The sequence below is a fragment of the Hetaerina americana genome, unplaced genomic scaffold (genome assembly GCF_022747635.1).
Source record: "Hetaerina americana unplaced genomic scaffold, ioHetAmer1.1.p SCAF_6, whole genome shotgun sequence".
NCBI classification, from domain to species: domain Eukaryota; kingdom Metazoa; phylum Arthropoda; class Insecta; order Odonata; family Calopterygidae; genus Hetaerina; species Hetaerina americana.
This window is the reverse complement of record NW_027287205.1, coordinates 13,722,275-13,739,681: the sequence shown is the minus strand read 5'-3', so window position 1 is coordinate 13,739,681 and position 17,407 is coordinate 13,722,275. Positions and strand designations below refer to the sequence as shown.

At 36.7% G+C, this 17,407-nt stretch overlaps 1 protein-coding gene across 1 annotated transcript in view; it reads right to left on the bottom strand.

Moving 5' to 3' along the window:
- Upf1 (Upf1 RNA helicase) overlaps positions 1-10,724 on the bottom strand; it is a 35,091-nt gene extending 24,367 nt beyond the window's left edge. The window contains exons 1-4 of the mRNA XM_071594335.1: positions 10,401-10,724; positions 10,097-10,207; positions 9,153-9,302; positions 1,235-1,407 (exon numbers count right to left, since the gene is read on the bottom strand). Coding sequence (XP_071450436.1) covers positions 1,235-1,407; positions 9,153-9,302; positions 10,097-10,207; positions 10,401-10,586 — 620 coding nt within the window. The 5' untranslated portion in view covers positions 10,587-10,724. The remainder of the gene's footprint in view (positions 1-1,234; positions 1,408-9,152; positions 9,303-10,096; positions 10,208-10,400) is intronic.
- Between the last annotated feature and the right edge of the window lie 6,683 nt (positions 10,725-17,407).

Here is a 17,407-nt window from a genome sequence, read left to right as displayed (position 1 = left end):
AACTGGTCATTTTAGAGCTTGTGTTGAATTATTTCTGATCATTCTAGGACATCTAGTTTCTTCCCTTTCCCTTTGATGTGTAGTATTTTGGGGTTGACCTTGCATTTGTGATCGGTTTCAATTATGTGTTTCGTGACCACTGAAGATTCATCTCCTTTCCGTAGACAATTGTAGGGCTCTTATTTTGAAGTCTCTGCCCATTTGGCCAGTGTATTTAGCGATGTAGGAGTTACACGTCAGATACTAATCGGCCAATGGACCACACCACCACCACCACAGGATGACATCCTCCTTCCTCACACACCGTAGAGAGATGGGACGATAGACACCATGAGTAGCCCAGATAAGAGGTAAAGACACTCTCCTTGCAACCAATTGGACTCTTCGTATTCCTTTGCCTTTCCCTCTTCTTCTAAAAACCATCAATGTCCACCCCCCACTTTTACCTTTTTTCCCTCATCCTAAAGGGCTTTGGTTTTTCCCATTCACCTCTCCTCCAAACCCTCCCAGCATGCGGAGACATGTTGGCTTCACTTGAAAATGATGAAGTGCATCGAAACTAGTCGCAAATAAATCTTTATTAAGTGGAAAATTGATAGTCTTCATATTTGTTATTAGGAATAATTGACCTAAGGAACACCATCTGCTGATCTCGTGGTATTAATTGCACGGTTCACCGTAACTAATTGCCCAAAATAAATGCAATGATTAAATCAATGAATCTATTCTGACAAAAATGCTCAAATACATATGCAACTCATATAAAAAAATAAGCTATTCATTTGATTGTTGCTACAAACGTCATTCTTTTACGATGAATATTTTGAAATGTGTACTTGATGGCCTAAGTAAATACTATAAGTAGCCTGAATTATCTTTAAACATATTTTTTTATAAAATTGAAAAAGATGTTACTTGGCTTAGCTGTATCAGATAACAAGCAACTTTTTAATACCAAAGCATCTTAAGCCACAAACTATAAATAGTAAAACACTCCCCAGCCAAGGGCTGACTAATGTTAGATCTAATAAAACTAATTGCATTTCATGGCATACGAGATGCACAATTTTTTCCAAAATAATGGTTCAATATTTTCTCCCAAGACAAAGTGCACGAACTACAAATACTGGTTTCCTGAGTACATACTCAATCTATATATTTTGGGTGTTCTTGTTTGCCTACTTATGTAATACATATTGAACACACTTGTGCGACAAAATAATGAAAATCTGACCAGTTCATGTCCTTCAGGGAGTTCTGCGCTGCGCACGGCTGACGGCATAGGAGGACCACCACTGAGTCTGCCTTGGCAGGGATAAAGCCCAGCACAAACACATTGCGCACACCACATGAGTAGCACTCGAGGACAGTCTCACCGAGGGGGCCGTCCTTGTGCAGGGTCACCTCCTGCAAAGCACCAAGTGATGCTCAAACATACATTCAACAAGTGTCAAACTGGAGGAGTGAGTGAGCAGCAGGCAGCTTGGAAAATGCACACCACAAAAGTAGAGAGGATGAAATGGGAAGGAAAATGGTGACCAGCACACTTCATGAAACTTACTCTATCTTAAATAAATACAACAATTTGACTAGAAATGAGTATTTTTCATGACCCACGTTCACATTGCATAATGCACTAAAAATAGTCTCATGGCTTTAAGTATTTTGGCAAATTCAAATCATTCATCACTAAATAATAAAAAATGAACAGAATATTATTCACAGAGTTACTGCTAAAACAATAAACATTTCAAACATGCATAAATTTCTTAATATATTTATCCAAAGAAAAAATTTCTTCCAGTCTGAACTTTGCACTATATGAGTGTCCAGTCATACCCCAGAGGGTAGTGCTCAGCCCAGGTGACCCTATGGATGACACCCCCAAGAGCTGCATGGCATTCTTCAAACCGATTAACATCCCAGTGTACTGGGAATGTCACACACTGCATAGGGTTTAATGTTCTCTAGCCTAACCCATCAAAACCAATCTTTGAGTTGTTCATTTTTGTTTCAGCGTAAAACGGCAGACGTCTTTAGTTATTTTGTACATCATCACTAACGAGATTTTCCAGGGCAAAGTTAACAAACTTTTGGGATGAAACAAGATCAATTGCAAACTCTACTTTCTTTTCGATGTCAGCAAGTGAAAACAACATCACTTCCCACATTTAAAAAATCTTTATTGTTTTAGAAGTTACATGAATATTCTGACTAAAACTTTTCCAAGAAATAGCAAATTTTGGCTTGGTAAGAACATATTACAAGGCTAAGCATTTTCACATTACCCCATATGCCTAAAGAGATACCAGAAATTTTCTTCCCTCCCTCGATTAATTCACCTAAACCACAGTAGCAAATCAGGTGATGGAAGGAAGTGGTACACAGAAATCATATGGCAGTACCAAACTTCAAACATAGATTCTTGTGAGATCTTGCACAGGCAAGTATTGCATACCAACCACAGAATGTGAATTTAAGAACTATCTTTGAATTTAAAGCCCAACACAAATGATTCAACATTTGGAATTGGATAAGATTATTTATTGAGTAATTGTCTCCTGAAGGAGATATTTCACTTGAAATGGCTCATTCAGTTTTGAGGACCAATGAGGTATATTACTTGCATTGATGGAACGTTCTACTGATACTAAGTCTTTCACCACATTAATGGCTCCAGCAAGTAGACTTCTTATATCATAGAATGGTTTGAGGCATCACTTTGTGGAAGTGATTTATTTCAGAAAAGAAAATACTTCAGTCTTCCACACACATATGGAAGAACAAAGTATTATTATATCATATTATTTAAAAAAGATGAGAAGAATGCCTGTGTATATGCCTTGAGAGGGACCTGCACAAGACAACAGTAGCGGGCAATGTACCGTAGCAGTTCTACACTTCAAGCAAGCGAGGAAAGCATTGCCATGGTATTGTGTAGACTGAACACTTCTACACCTGCAGAGGAGAGATTACATACAGGAGGCAGTCACCAGATATAACAACACTTAAAACCTTTGGCTATGATGGGCAGTGATAAAGCATCTTTGTAGGCATTGACAACCCTCGAATCACCTAGGGCAAAAAATATTTACCCTAAGTCTAAAGAAAAAACTGTTTTTCACTGGCAGAAATACCAAATACAACAGTCAGGGAGGGTGAAATTAATTTAAGTGACCTAAATAAACATTTTATATTGGAGAATCTGCAATTACAAACTAACCCGAAATCAAAACAAACAACTTAGAGATTAAAAAAAATAAATGAAGGTGCGAGTACAAGAATAAACGAGGCATGGTTAGCCTTACTTTTAAACTGTATGTAACAGATAACAAAGCATAGAAGTCCAGGTGAAAAAACATGATAAGATTAATTAAGGCCAGGTGGTAACACAATTTATTTGGAGATAAATGACCATTATCTGTGTTACATTTATGCACACAAAACCTTGAAAATAATATCAAGGCATGGAATAGCAATTTTTTTCAATTAAACATTCAGACAGTAGAGAACATCACCTTCAGGTATACAGAGTGCATTCCAAAAGTAATACAATTATTTTTTTAAAGTAATTTATTGAAAAGATTTGCACAAACACAAAATTCTTCAAATTACTGTCCTTGGGCCTCTACTCATTTTTCTTCTCCACCACCATACACAGCACTGAGATCCCTTTTGCAGCAAAGCTTATCATTCCCCCCCCCCCCCCCACCTACTAAAAGTGGTTTAATCCCACTCCAACCAATAAGAGCGGCATGGGAAATTTAATTGCATTACTATCAGAATGCACCCTGTAAGATCTCTGCTTCATACTTGAAAGCCGCTCTGACTCATTTGTACATGATTTAATAAAACTTTTATTTTGTAGAAAAGTACTATTTCTTAAATTGAATGCCTTCCACCACATCCAACTGGAAACTGTCAACGTTCTACTCTTACTTCTCTCAGCACACTTGCAGGTGATTTTGAGCTGATCACTTGCTTGAAAAAGGAAATCTAAAGTGATCCAAGAATGCTTCTGCAAAGATTTGTCATATTTATACACACTACTGTTTAGGTCTTTCAACTGGTTGGACTGGATCCACTCTTCTTGAGGCAGGGCATGTGCTGCCATGACTGGGTCAAGGCATAACTGGTGCCATTATTGATATATTTTTCCAAGTATTTTGACAGCTTCCATGAACAATTAATCCCAGTATCCTTTAAGGCAACAGTAATGCTGATATGTCCAAAAATATTACATGGTCATGATTAAGGAAGTGTCAAGCAACAGCAAAGTCTCAATCACGACCATGTAATTCTTTCGACAACCCAAAATCACAGAGCCACTTCCATGGATAATGGAATCAACTGACCAAGATATGCTCTGAGCCAATCATAGAAGCCTTTACTGTAGACACCTAATGAAGAACGCAAAGAAAAACATAGAACATTGGCATGAACCAATCAGGAGAATCCAGGACCAAATAAGAATGAAGAAACGCCCAAACCAGTGAAAAACCAAAGTATACTTCATTAAAACAATATCTTATTCCTCAATTCCGTATTATTGAAATCAATCTGGTATCATAACCTACCAAATTAATTATTTCTATTTCTTCTGCATTAAACCAGGTTGTCCATTACTTTTTAAACTGAAAATATGTTTAGGGCTTAATTTTTCTAGGAAAAACAAAATATCAAAATATTGGTTTAATTTTCTATACCCTAACGAACATAAAAACTGAGTGCGTCTTCATATGACATTCATCCAACAAAGACATGCCAGATAATGGACATAAGTCTATTAAGGATTATAAGGATAATTAAGAGCAAACTATTGATTTATTATACACACTAAATTTACTTTTTAAGATTTAACTAGAAGTGTAAATATTTTAAGCAACAACTACAGTTAGTCCATATCAAAATTAAGCCTCTTTTTATAAAATCTTTGCATTTAAGATGAGGAAAAATTCCTACAGATGAGGAAAAATTATATTATAGAATTCTCAAATTATCCAAATATTTTATCCTCACTCAAAATGCTCTCAGACAAACAAAAATAAGGGCATAAGGTGCAGCCATCCATCATAGCGTCCTGCACTACTACCAAGCATTCAAATTGCCCTATATTACTATACCCTCTATTAATCAAATCTCTCTCAAGGCTGTTTTTTCAATCAGTAAAAAAGTCTACCACAACTTTATAACCGAATATAGAATCAGATTTAGAATTCAGGACAAGAGATACAGAAAATACAAAATTTATGGATAATTCTGTTTTCCGGGCTGAATCCAACGTAATAATGTGGGAGGTCAGTAGTTTTTAGGAGTATCAGTGCTCCTGGATCCATCAAAAACCTAGCTTAATTGGTAGAATACTTTGAAAACTACTAGGAGGGTCGACCAGAAAGTAGCACCAGTTTTGGAATTAAAATAATAACTAATAAAATTGCCTTGAAAATTTTTTTTTTACATTTCAGTTTCATGCATTCCTTGGCCACCGGTGCATTGAGAAAAATAGTCACCTGTCCTTTCCGTCCTTATCACTGTGAAATTTCGTTTCAACCAAAAGTCCTTTAGTTTTGCAGAGATATTAAAATCTGAAGGAGCCTAGTTCAAGCTTCAGGTTGGAAAGCTGAAAATTTCCCATTTTAACTTTTGGATGCGTTGCTGTGTTTAGCATGAGGCCCAGCATTGTCGTGGAGAACAGCGGTTACTGAGAAACACCCATTATGAACATTCTCCCTCAGGATGTTGACTTTGACACCAGCATCAAACAGATGACTAATCAATAACATTGTATCTATAAACCATCTTTAATTGACAGTTAGCACATTTCTTCCATTGAGAAATCTAATCACAGTTCTAACTTCACAACTGACAGAATTTTCAATTTCCTTAAACATTGATAAACACTCACAGAAACAATGAAACCAATGATAGTACTAAGAAACCACACACCAATGGAGCAGACAAACTGAAGACATTTCAGATTGAGCATTGACTACTTGCATTGCAAATGCTCCATATGGCAAGAACTGCTACTAATTTCCGGATGGCCCTTGTAGCTTAGAGACCACTCACTATCTAGTCAGGAAATAATCAAGTGAATTTCTTATTTTTCAACGTGTACAAAGAACATTCAAATTCACCTGCTTAATACTTCAAATCTAATACATATGCATTCTTTTTTTTCTGGCATGCATTAAGAAAGTTAACACTAATTTTCTAGATTTCCATTCCCAACTTGATATTACAATGTTCCTGATGAGCATGTTTTTCCTGATTTACCACCCTAATGCTTGGAATCGGAATATGTACTTTTAGTGACTCAACTCCCATCACTAGTGCACATCACTAGTATTGCCAAAGTTTGTTTCTTTATCGGTTTTGGATTTATCCCAGTGTCTCCATTCATGATAGCCTACAGAAAATGCTAACTGGTCCTAAAACTAGAAGGTATTAAGTTCTCCGGACTGACTGTCTGAATGTTTCTGACTTGTCCAAAAATTCAGTCCTCTTCGTGATTTTAATACAAAATTTACGCACTCTGGACTCTCTAATAACTTCCCAATTCTCCAACAGAAATTTGACCTTGGTAAAACAAAGAGATCATCTGGCCAAACTTTATTGACACATACTCTGGCTCAAGAATGAAGAAATAAAACTTTTTCTTTTCTACAAAATATGCCAAAAAGTCGTAAAAAAACAGTTAATTGTGTGATTCAAATACAGCAGAATTAAATGGAGAAATAAGGAAAATAGCAGCAAATTGTGAGGAAAATAGGGTAAAATGAAGAAAAGCAACGCGAGCACAGACACAAGGCACCTGTCCTAAAAAATTAGGCATACTTCAGTAGTTTACAAGAGAAAATGGTCAAGTGACCAGGTCGAAAACCCACAAAGTAAAATGATAGCACAGGGAATACCATTAGAGCACGTAATCACATTTTCTTAGTTGCAAGTCAACTCAATTTTAATTATGCCATTAAATAATTAGGACTTCAGGAGTCTATGGAACCACCTGTACACTTCACCTAGTGAAAATGAGGTATCTGTGGAAGAATTATCCACTTTGAATAACATTACTTAAATTTTACACCTGCCTCAGTTATCAATTTTGCACCACTACGCTGGGTGCTGTCTCCAGTACTTCAGAATGCCAGCTGACTCAACACACTGATGATTTAAGGCAGAGGTAGAAATTTGGTAAGAGTAGAGTATAGTTTAAGGCATGGGACCTTTAACCAAAAAAGTGTGAATTAAGTACTGTTGTCTTGGGAACCTGGCAAGGAGTCTGGGCAATCAGTAAGTCACAGATTTAGATATTGCAGTAAGTTTACTTTCCAGTCCAAATTTCCTTTAAAATGTGCACAATTACTTGTTCTTGCAGTACAATCAGGGCAACATTTTCTGCTTCCAATATACAAATTTTTATCTGTCACTGACTTCAAAATCGACACAAAAAACGACATAGTTCCTGTTACACCACCTACCTATATATACTCAGCTCACAATGCACATACACATAAAACAGTAAAAGTAAAAAATAATGACTTTCTACAGTAACTTTGAATTCAAAAACCAATCTTTTCAAGGGAATCCATGCCAAAATTTTTTTAATTTATCTTAGTTTTTAAAAGGATGGCAGCCCTGCTTTTCCAAACCTAATAAAATCCTTCACTAGCTGCATTCATGGAAGTTCCTCACTATAATTGCATACCAGTTGACCACTCAAGAATATTTTTAATTATTATGCTATTAAATATACCTAGCACCTAAAATATCAAGAATTTTATAACAAAATTGCCAAATAAATACTTTTGAAATTAGTGACTAAACTCGGGTGTATTTGAGGAGAATATTTTTCAATTCAACAGCCAGTAAAGGTATGACTTTGGACAACCTGCACTAAAACCCACTCATAGTAGATTCTTCTAACAGCATTAAAAAAAGGTACTACACTCTCCAGTAAATGAATGGATCTCACATTCACTTTAAAATTCAGAGGCATTGAGATTTCATTTGGTTTTGATCAAGCCCACCTTTACATTTAGTTAACCCCATCATTTTAATTTTGATCAAGAAATAAAACTTAAGCACAAAGGTGCAAACAAAATAGCTACAATAACTGAGAATAACTGATAAGCTTAAGATTAAAGTGATATGAAAGGAATTTCTACAAATTTAAAAGATGAGAGAGCATATTAATTATCCATTTGCATGATATAACCTTCAACCAACAAGTAATACACAGCACAAAGTTGCATTACTGCGAATTAGCATAACTTGGGTGGAGAAATGAGAGAGAAGAATCTACTTTTTGAATACCTACCAGCTATAATGACAAATTACATGCCTTATTATTGATAGTTTTACATCTCTTTCCGTTTAGAGAACCTGCTAATCACATTCATCAAAGTCAGAGCAGTTTAAGATATCAAGCCAGGGTCAATTAGATGTATTTGAGAATCGAGTCCTTGGAAGGTAGACAAATATGACTGTTTCAGGAACTCATTAGAGGTTTGAAAAACAAAATACAGAAGAGTGGAAGAGCCCACGTGTTTTTCTTTGCATTTATATCCATCAAAGTCTAGCATGAAAAAACCAAAATTGATGAATTTTAGAAATACAAAAAATTTACTTTATAGCACCTTCATTTTTTTTCTAACTTAGCCAGAGAAAAAATGAAATCAATTGCTACGAAATTTTTCTGTTCAATTTCAACACAACAGTCATTAATTCCCATCTTACAAATAAGCCCAATGAAATAAGTCCCCTCAAAGTTTGTTGTGAAATATTCTATATGTGCATAATTTGTGTTTAACTAAGTGATCATCTGAGTGTACAACCGGAGGCAACCTTAAATAGCACACTACAGATACTAATAATAAGTTATCTACAATTTTCCTTTCACCACTTCAAATTGTTTCACTTACATCTAACAATAGATGCTAGTCAAACTGCTTTCCCACATGGGACTTGAAAAGGATTCAATACTCCGGAAACAATTTGACAATATTATTGTGAACAAACATTATATTTCCACCGACCTGTATAATTAATACCAAATGCTATTAAACCATGTCCAAAATGAATGAAACTTGGTGTACATGGCATGCATTTAATTTGAACGTTACATCCAAAATATAACAGAGCCCTCCTACCTTATGCTTTGCTCGAACTAAATGATTTATAATGTGTGATCCTGAGGTGTTCCCTCTTCCATTGCAGAACCACTTCTTGCAAATGTTGCACATCACCACACAGCTGGGGTCATGTATACCACAGTATTTACATGCAAACTCTGGCAAATCCTTCAAAACAAGAATTCCTCAAATTAACTTATGCAAAAATAGTACAAAAACTGGAAATCATAGAATAGATCGCAAAGAGGGCTAATATTTAAAAAAATGACCATAAATAATGTAATTACTGGGTGACCAAAATACAGGAGCATTTATTTACGTATTCCCGCAAAATAACCGCAAGCATCGCATAACTATTTAAAATGTTAAACAATGAATTTATTTAAATTTCATAATGAATGGTAAGTAATTTGGTCATTAAATAAAACGTCAACAATGGCAGAAATATTCGAAGTTTCAGATTATAGCAATGTTACAATGAGTATCCACATATTGGTATAACTTTCATATTTTAGGTAGTTTTTAAAAGCATATTGAAAATTGGCGGCTTCAAACTTAACTACAGTATCTTGAAGAAAAAAATTTAAATCCGTTTATAGCTACATTCAACCCGCACATATCTCGAAATATTTAATTGGTAAAAGAACTCAATAAAATGCATACAATTAATTATTTATGAGAAATGGATTTAAGGAAAAACTAACAGATTTATAACAAGGCCTCGTCAATACTTGCAACACATCCAAGATATTTCTCGCATTTATTTGAATATATTTTATCTTAAGTAACTACTCACTTCTAATGTAATGACAGAAACTGCCAGAACTACCATGGTGATTATTTAACATGCACCACTTACATATAGAGAGATATTAATGACAACCCCCAATTGGCATTTCTGCTTAGTAAATTAATGTATCGAAATATTAAATGAACGTAATAACAAATAATAGTCAGGTTACCTTGGTGTAATATGCCTCTTCCTCATCCTCCTCAAATTGCAATTCACGCAATGTTTGTGTCGTGGCGGCAACATCAGCATCCAAACCATTTTTCCCAATATCACCATTTACCTATTCAATGAGACAGCACAATGAAAGACGCATGAAGATTGCTCAAAAAATCGTAGTACGACTATAAGCCTAAGACCACCCGGGATGAATTCAAACGACAGGATGTATGTTGTCGAACTGCGAAGCAACCACGTTGACGCACTACTATTACAAACTGTCGCTTAGGATTAAAACCGATTCATTTATATCTTACCTGAACCTGCGGTGGATGGCTTTGTCCTACGTCCAACTGAGATGCTTGGGTTTGACTTTGTGAGGGAAGTGTAAAATCCGTGAAGTCAAATTCAGAGCCTTGCGTATCAGCGCCGATTAAATCTCCTTCTTCCGTATCCAAAAATGTTAACGTTTGAGAACTCGGGCCATAAGCGTCAACACTCATTTTGCCAGAGTGATCACTTTGAATAATTTGCAAAAGAATGTTTTATAAAAATATATAATTGAATATAACAAATCCCCAAACAGGATTGCCTGTACACAAAGTAAACTTTAACGAATGTCCTGCGATTCTTGCGCCATGTTCTCTCTTCTGACTAGTTACGTCAGCAGGTGTGGTAAAATATTGACTTAGAGCTCTACAACAGAGAAATAATTGACACCAAAAAAATAATGATTATTCATTTATTATTTTTAAATCCTTGATACGAAGATAATAACTCAAACTTGGAGTATTTAAGAAATAATAATTTCTCTATCAATTTCGATTATCTTTAGAACAATTGAATAACGGAAATTAAAGAGCGTAGGTTTTAAACTACCGGGGATTTTTTAAAAGTTGGTAATCGGGAATTTTCCAATAAGATAAATGAGGCCATTCCAACAAAAAACGAACTTCATTATTATTATTATAAATATTTCTTATATAATATTAATGCAAACCTTAGCTTTAAGGAGGACTACTTTCCGCATTTTTCATGGTCATATACTTACATTAAATCATTCAGCATTAAAGAAATCAAAACGTGGCTTTAGTTTTCCTCGTAGAAAATACATTGAATCTTATTAAACTTTCATTCCGCTACATTTTTTTCTTGATACGTATTGTTACCATGGTCAAATACCTTAATAAAAAATTACATTTTGCGTTGGAAATAATATTTTGGAGAAAATATAACAGTAAAATGAAAAAAAAACAAAATAATGTCAACCGAAGCTTGTTATGGCGAATTTTCTCTTTTTTTTCGGTTTCTAACTCTTAACATTATACTAATTGAGCCAAAATGTTCATTGACGCCCCGAACGAAAGCCAAAACCGTCCCGATGAGTGAAGTCACCTTAACCGGTCATAAGAAGCGCATGTCATTGGAAGAAAGAAGCATGACTGAAGTGGTTTGTGAGAAGGAGAAACTTAAAACTAGGAATAAAATATGAAATCTTAACCTAGTAAGAAAGGAAAGCCAACAGGGAACGGCTTTTTACAAATAAGTACAAATAAGAACGTCAATAACAGAGCTAGCTGCCCACCGGCGCACTTTGAGCATAGGGGAACAAAAAGGAAACGGAGGCGAGGAGCGCCCATTCCCCGCAGTGGGAAATTACACCTGGGCAAGGGTAAGAGGGTAGTAGCAAGGCCGTGAAGCGAAAATTACTTGCAAATTGTGAATTTTCCTTTCAGTAAATTCATAGAATAAGACCGATAGAAGTTCTATTACTTTACACAAAAAAATATATCCCAGGGAAACTATCATCATCATAGTGTCTACGAATCCTAACATTGCAAATTTTGCAGTTCTGTTCCCGAATTTCTGTGTTGTATCTAAATTGACTAAAGATCCTGCCTAGACCTAATGAAACCGAACATGTTTGATTATTTGATGAAAAAACAGAGCTACAGGTATATTCATTGTGTCAAGGTAAACTCCACAAGAAACAGGAAGGCAAGTAAAGAAGAAACGGCTACTATCTCCAAACATTTCTCAAGGATAACAAGAAATAGTTTTGTATGGGCTCATTTATTGCATCCTTTAGGAAAGATTCAGGCCAGAAGTACTTATGAATTTGATAGGTCAGTGACAGCTGATTGGGTTAGTTGGGTGGGTAATATACTATTTACCAACTAACTCAAAGGTAGCTAGGTTCAATTTCTGCCCTGGTAATGGGGATTTTGCCAACTCTGGTGATTCAGCTCATTTGAAAACTTGATGACAACTTTAGAGATTATTAAAATCCCAAGAGTATACATACCACCAGAGACATCTAGAGGATTAAGAAGGAAACAATATATATAAACAGGTAAAAAATCCTGAGAAAGGGAAAGCAATAGTACTGGGGACTAGCAATAGTACTAGTAAGCAACTGGGGACTATAGTACAGAAAAATAATTCCCTATGTTGCAAAGTAAATGCAAACAATCTATGACAAAAAAGATAGAGAAGGGGGTAAATAAGATGGTGATAAGTTAGGTTTTTAAGAATTGGATAGGAAAATATTGCACAATAGAATAATTTCGGTATTAAACAGAAATTTTAATAAAGGTAGGTAAAATGTAAGTATTGCTCAGTTGAAAGCTGGTGGCCCATGCACAGAAGCAAGTTTTGGGCCCTGAGTGCACCCTTTCCTAGAAGGGTATGAAGGAGGGGGGTGTGGGTGAAAGTGTCATTCACACTTCACTGTGACCATGTGTGTTTGTTGCCAACCTTGATGCATTTTCAACATTTGTCTTTAGTTTTGCATATTAGTTAGCTAGCTTTGTTTTTAGTTTTTCCTCCTTAAGGTTTATTTAGGTTTTTAGATAGTTTATCTTTAGTGTATTCTTAGCATAATATTTATAGGTTATTTCAATTTGTCAGCTGGCAAAATATGATATTCTTTAGTTTTAATCATTAGTTTATTTAATAAGGTTATTTCAATTTCTTGATAGTGTATTTTTGTAGGTTAGGCATACATATCATATAGATTCATTTATTTAAGATGTTAGCATTCAGCTTAAGTTTATTTCATTAAACTGATTTATGGTAGATTTAGTTTACTCATAGATTACATTGGTAGTTTACCATGGAAAACATGGATTCAAAATAGGTAATGGGAAGGCATTGCATTGCCAGGCACGGGAGATTATTTGTACAGTTTGAACTTTTATGAAGAAGGAACTGATCGATGGAATCACTGGTCCTCTTAAAAGTGTGCACAAGTATGTTATATTTATCAACATTTATTGAAAATGAATATACTATGGGCAATTTTCATAATGAAAGTATAATTATTGAAGAAGAAACTGATGAAAGCACTGAAAGTGACAGTGAGTAAGGAGATTTTTGGATTGAAATATGTAAACATATTAAAAAATAAATAACTTTAAATATCATTTTTGAATTATTAATTTCCTTAAGTTTTAAAAATATTGAGAGAATAGTGTTAATGTAGCAAGGAAAATTGTTCAACTGCAAAAATCTGTTGGCTGAGAGCAATACTCAAATGTGCTCTTGGCGATGTCTTCAAAGTTGCTCACAAATCCTATGCTACGGATGGTCGCACTGTTAAACGGCTGCCATACCCTTCCTCTGCCCGTATATAGCCAAATTTCCCCCATTCATACATCCTTCTGTGCAGGTTGGGGCCACCAACTGGACTACAGTTATCAGATATCATTTTTAGGATCATACGTTTTGAAAATGATTTGCTGGAGTAGAATAAAGAAATTTAATAAATGTATTGAGAAGATGGGAGTAGTAGACTAGAGCATAGGTAGTTTATTCAAGAGGTTTAATTGATCCCACAACAGCACAAGTAAGAGTAGATAGAGAATTAGGATGAATGATGATAGGACTTGACTGGACAGGTCATTATGATCTGAGCTAACAGAATGGTCAGCAGTGGTAAAAGATTGGAAGTGGGAATGAAATTAGGTAGGTAGGTCAGTCAAAGTGTAAAGTCAGGCAGTCAGCGGAGGATTTGCTTTCATTGTTGAGAAAATTGTGGTAAATGTCATGAAGAAGAATCAAGAGAAAACAAAAGTATGAGTTTCTAAAAAAAGAGGCTACGTTTGATATCAAGAACATAGAGCATAAATTAAACCAGGTGGAAAACCTTAGTTATTTGAGTTGAATTTGGGTAGAAATAAACATAGCACTAATGGTTCATGTGAAGAGGCTTATTATATTAGAAAAGGGAGCATTTCCAAAGAGAATCGGGAAAGATTTTGAGCGTTTGTAAATGAAAAATAAAATATTATAGTGGAAATTGACATACCCTAACAATATTAGCCTATTCAAGTGCTACAGGTGAATTTCTAATCAATACCTTAAGTCCAAAGGGTAAATCAATGTAAACTTAGCCACTAAATACAACATTTCAAATATTAGGAAAGGTTTGTAAATGGTGGAAAATAATACTGCTCACAAATTCAAACACTAATACTTTGGAGCACTTTTGAATAATAGTGATGTTAATGCCAGTAAAACTGAAACATTTATCTTATTTCTTTGGTATTTAACATCACAGGGTTCTGACCTTGTTAGTAAATTTCTTCAAAGTAAAGGAAACACAAACACAATAGTCATCTCATCTAAACCTTCACCCCTTCAAATTAAAAATGTCACTGTAGCTAAAATCTACAAATTCATTAAAAATGCACCATTATGCAAAAAAATTGCTGTTATCTAATTAGCTAATAAAAACATCTGATTCATGCCATTGATTCCACCATACCTAGTTAAAATCATAAACTTAACCCTAGAATACGGGATCATTCTCACTCACAGCAAAGGGCCAAAGTGACTGCTATGAATGAAAGACATGGTGATAGTGAAGTCCTAACCAACTGAAGAATTCTGCATGTCCGGGTTTTCACCGCGTTGTTGTTTGAAGCCGACAACAGTTTCGCCGAAGTTTCATCCGGCGTCTTCAGGTCGAAGATGAGGGACTCAGATTTTGGCCGTCCTTATATAGGTGGTCCCGTCCAAGTGCTGCTCTCTGATTGGTCCTTTTTCGGAGGACTCTCTTCCACGCGTTGTGGAGATGGTAGCCTTCATCTCTATTGAAATTCGCCGGGTTTTTGGCTATCTCAATAGCTTCTCTGATTAGGCGTGGGTAATATCTACTTTCTTTACTTATGATTGTAGCGTCATGGAATAGAATATCATGGCCGGGTTCACTCCATTTATGCTCGGAGATGGCCGAGAGGTGAAACTGTTTGTTCGTAGTAGCCCGGAGGTGTTCTTTCATCCGAACTTTCATAGCTCGGCATGTTTCCCCGATGTAGGCTTTCCCACATGAACACGGTACTTGATAGACCCCTTCGTATAGGTCTTTCGAGATTTTGTCCTTCGGTCCGGGGAGCGCGTCCGCTATTTTCTTGGTGCAGTTGAATCTTGTCACCACGTCGTGCTTTTTAAGGATTCTGGCTATCTTCTCGGATGTTCCGGATACGAAGGGGATAGTCGCGTATGCCTTTGGGTCCGGTTCCGTCTGCTTGATTGACTTGTCAGAATCTCGTCTTCGCCTTTCTTCCCTGGCGGTCCTTTTTAGGACCATATCGTTCCGATAGCCGTTTTGTTTTAGTGCTCTCAGGAGATGTTTCTTTTCAGTCAGCAAAGAATCGGCGTCAGAGATTTCATACGCTCTGTGAACTAGTGTGTCCACCAAAGATGTCTTTTGGAGCGGATGGTGGTGAGAGGTTGCGTTTAGATAACGGTCGGTGTGCGTCTTCTTTCTGTAAACAGCATGTCCCAGCTTCCCACAACTCTTCTTTTTGACTAAGACGTCCAGGAAAGGTAGTTGGTTGTCCTTTTCTACTTCCATCGTAAATTTGATGGAATGATGTTGTGAGTTGAGAAATTGAAGAAATTTCTGAAGTTCTGTTGCGCCGTGCTGCCAGATGACGAAAGTATCATCCACATATCTTAACCACATCCTAGGTTTTTTCTCGTACTGATTAAGGATCTTTTCTTCAAAATGCTCCATGAACAGGTTAGCCACTACCGGCGACAGCGGCGAACCCATGGCTGCACCCTCTGTCTGCTCGTAGAATTCTTCGTTCCACAAAAAATAAGCATTCGTGAGGCAATGCTCCACCAGTGTGGGGAAGTCTTCCGGAATGCCGTTGGTGGTTAGGCCTCTGATCATCAGAGGCCTAACCACCAACGGCATTCCGGAAGACTTCCCCACACTGGTGGAGCATTGCCTCACGAATGCTTATTTTTTGTGGAACGAAGAATTCTACGAGCAGACAGAGGGTGCAGCCATGGGTTCGCCGCTGTCGCCGGTAGTGGCTAACCTGTTCATGGAGCATTTTGAAGAAAAGATCCTTAATCAGTACGAGAAAAAACCTAGGATGTGGTTAAGATATGTGGATGATACTTTCGTCATCTGGCAGCACGGCGCAACAGAACTTCAGAAATTTCTTCAATTTCTCAACTCACAACATCATTCCATCAAATTTACGATGGAAGTAGAAAAGGACAACCAACTACCTTTCCTGGACGTCTTAGTCAAAAAGAAGAGTTGTGGGAAGCTGGGACATGCTGTTTACAGAAAGAAGACGCACACCGACCGTTATCTAAACGCAACCTCTCACCACCATCCGCTCCAAAAGACATCTTTGGTGGACACACTAGTTCACAGAGCGTATGAAATCTCTGACGCCGATTCTTTGCTGACTGAAAAGAAACATCTCCTGAGAGCACTAAAACAAAACGGCTATCGGAACGATATGGTCCTAAAAAGGACCGCCAGGGAAGAAAGGCGAAGACGAGATTCTGACAAGTCAATCAAGCAGACGGAACCGGACCCAAAGGCATACGCGACTATCCCCTTCGTATCCGGAACATCCGAGAAGATAGCCAGAATCCTTAAAAAGCACGACGTGGTGACAAGATTCAACTGCACCAAGAAAATAGCGGACGCGCTCCCCGGACCGAAGGACAAAATCTCGAAAGACCTATACGAAGGGGTCTATCAAGTACCGTGTTCATGTGGGAAAGCCTACATCGGGGAAACATGCCGAGCTATGAAAGTTCGGATGAAAGAACACCTCCGGGCTACTACGAACAAACAGTTTCACCTCTCGGCCATCTCCGAGCATAAATGGAGTGAACCCGGCCATGATATTCTATTCCATGACGCTACAATCATAAGTAAAGAAAGTAGATATTACCCACGCCTAATCAGAGAAGCTATTGAGATAGCCAAAAACCCGGCGAATTTCAATAGAGATGAAGGCTACCATCTCCACAACGCGTGGAAGAGAGTCCTCCGAAAAAGGAC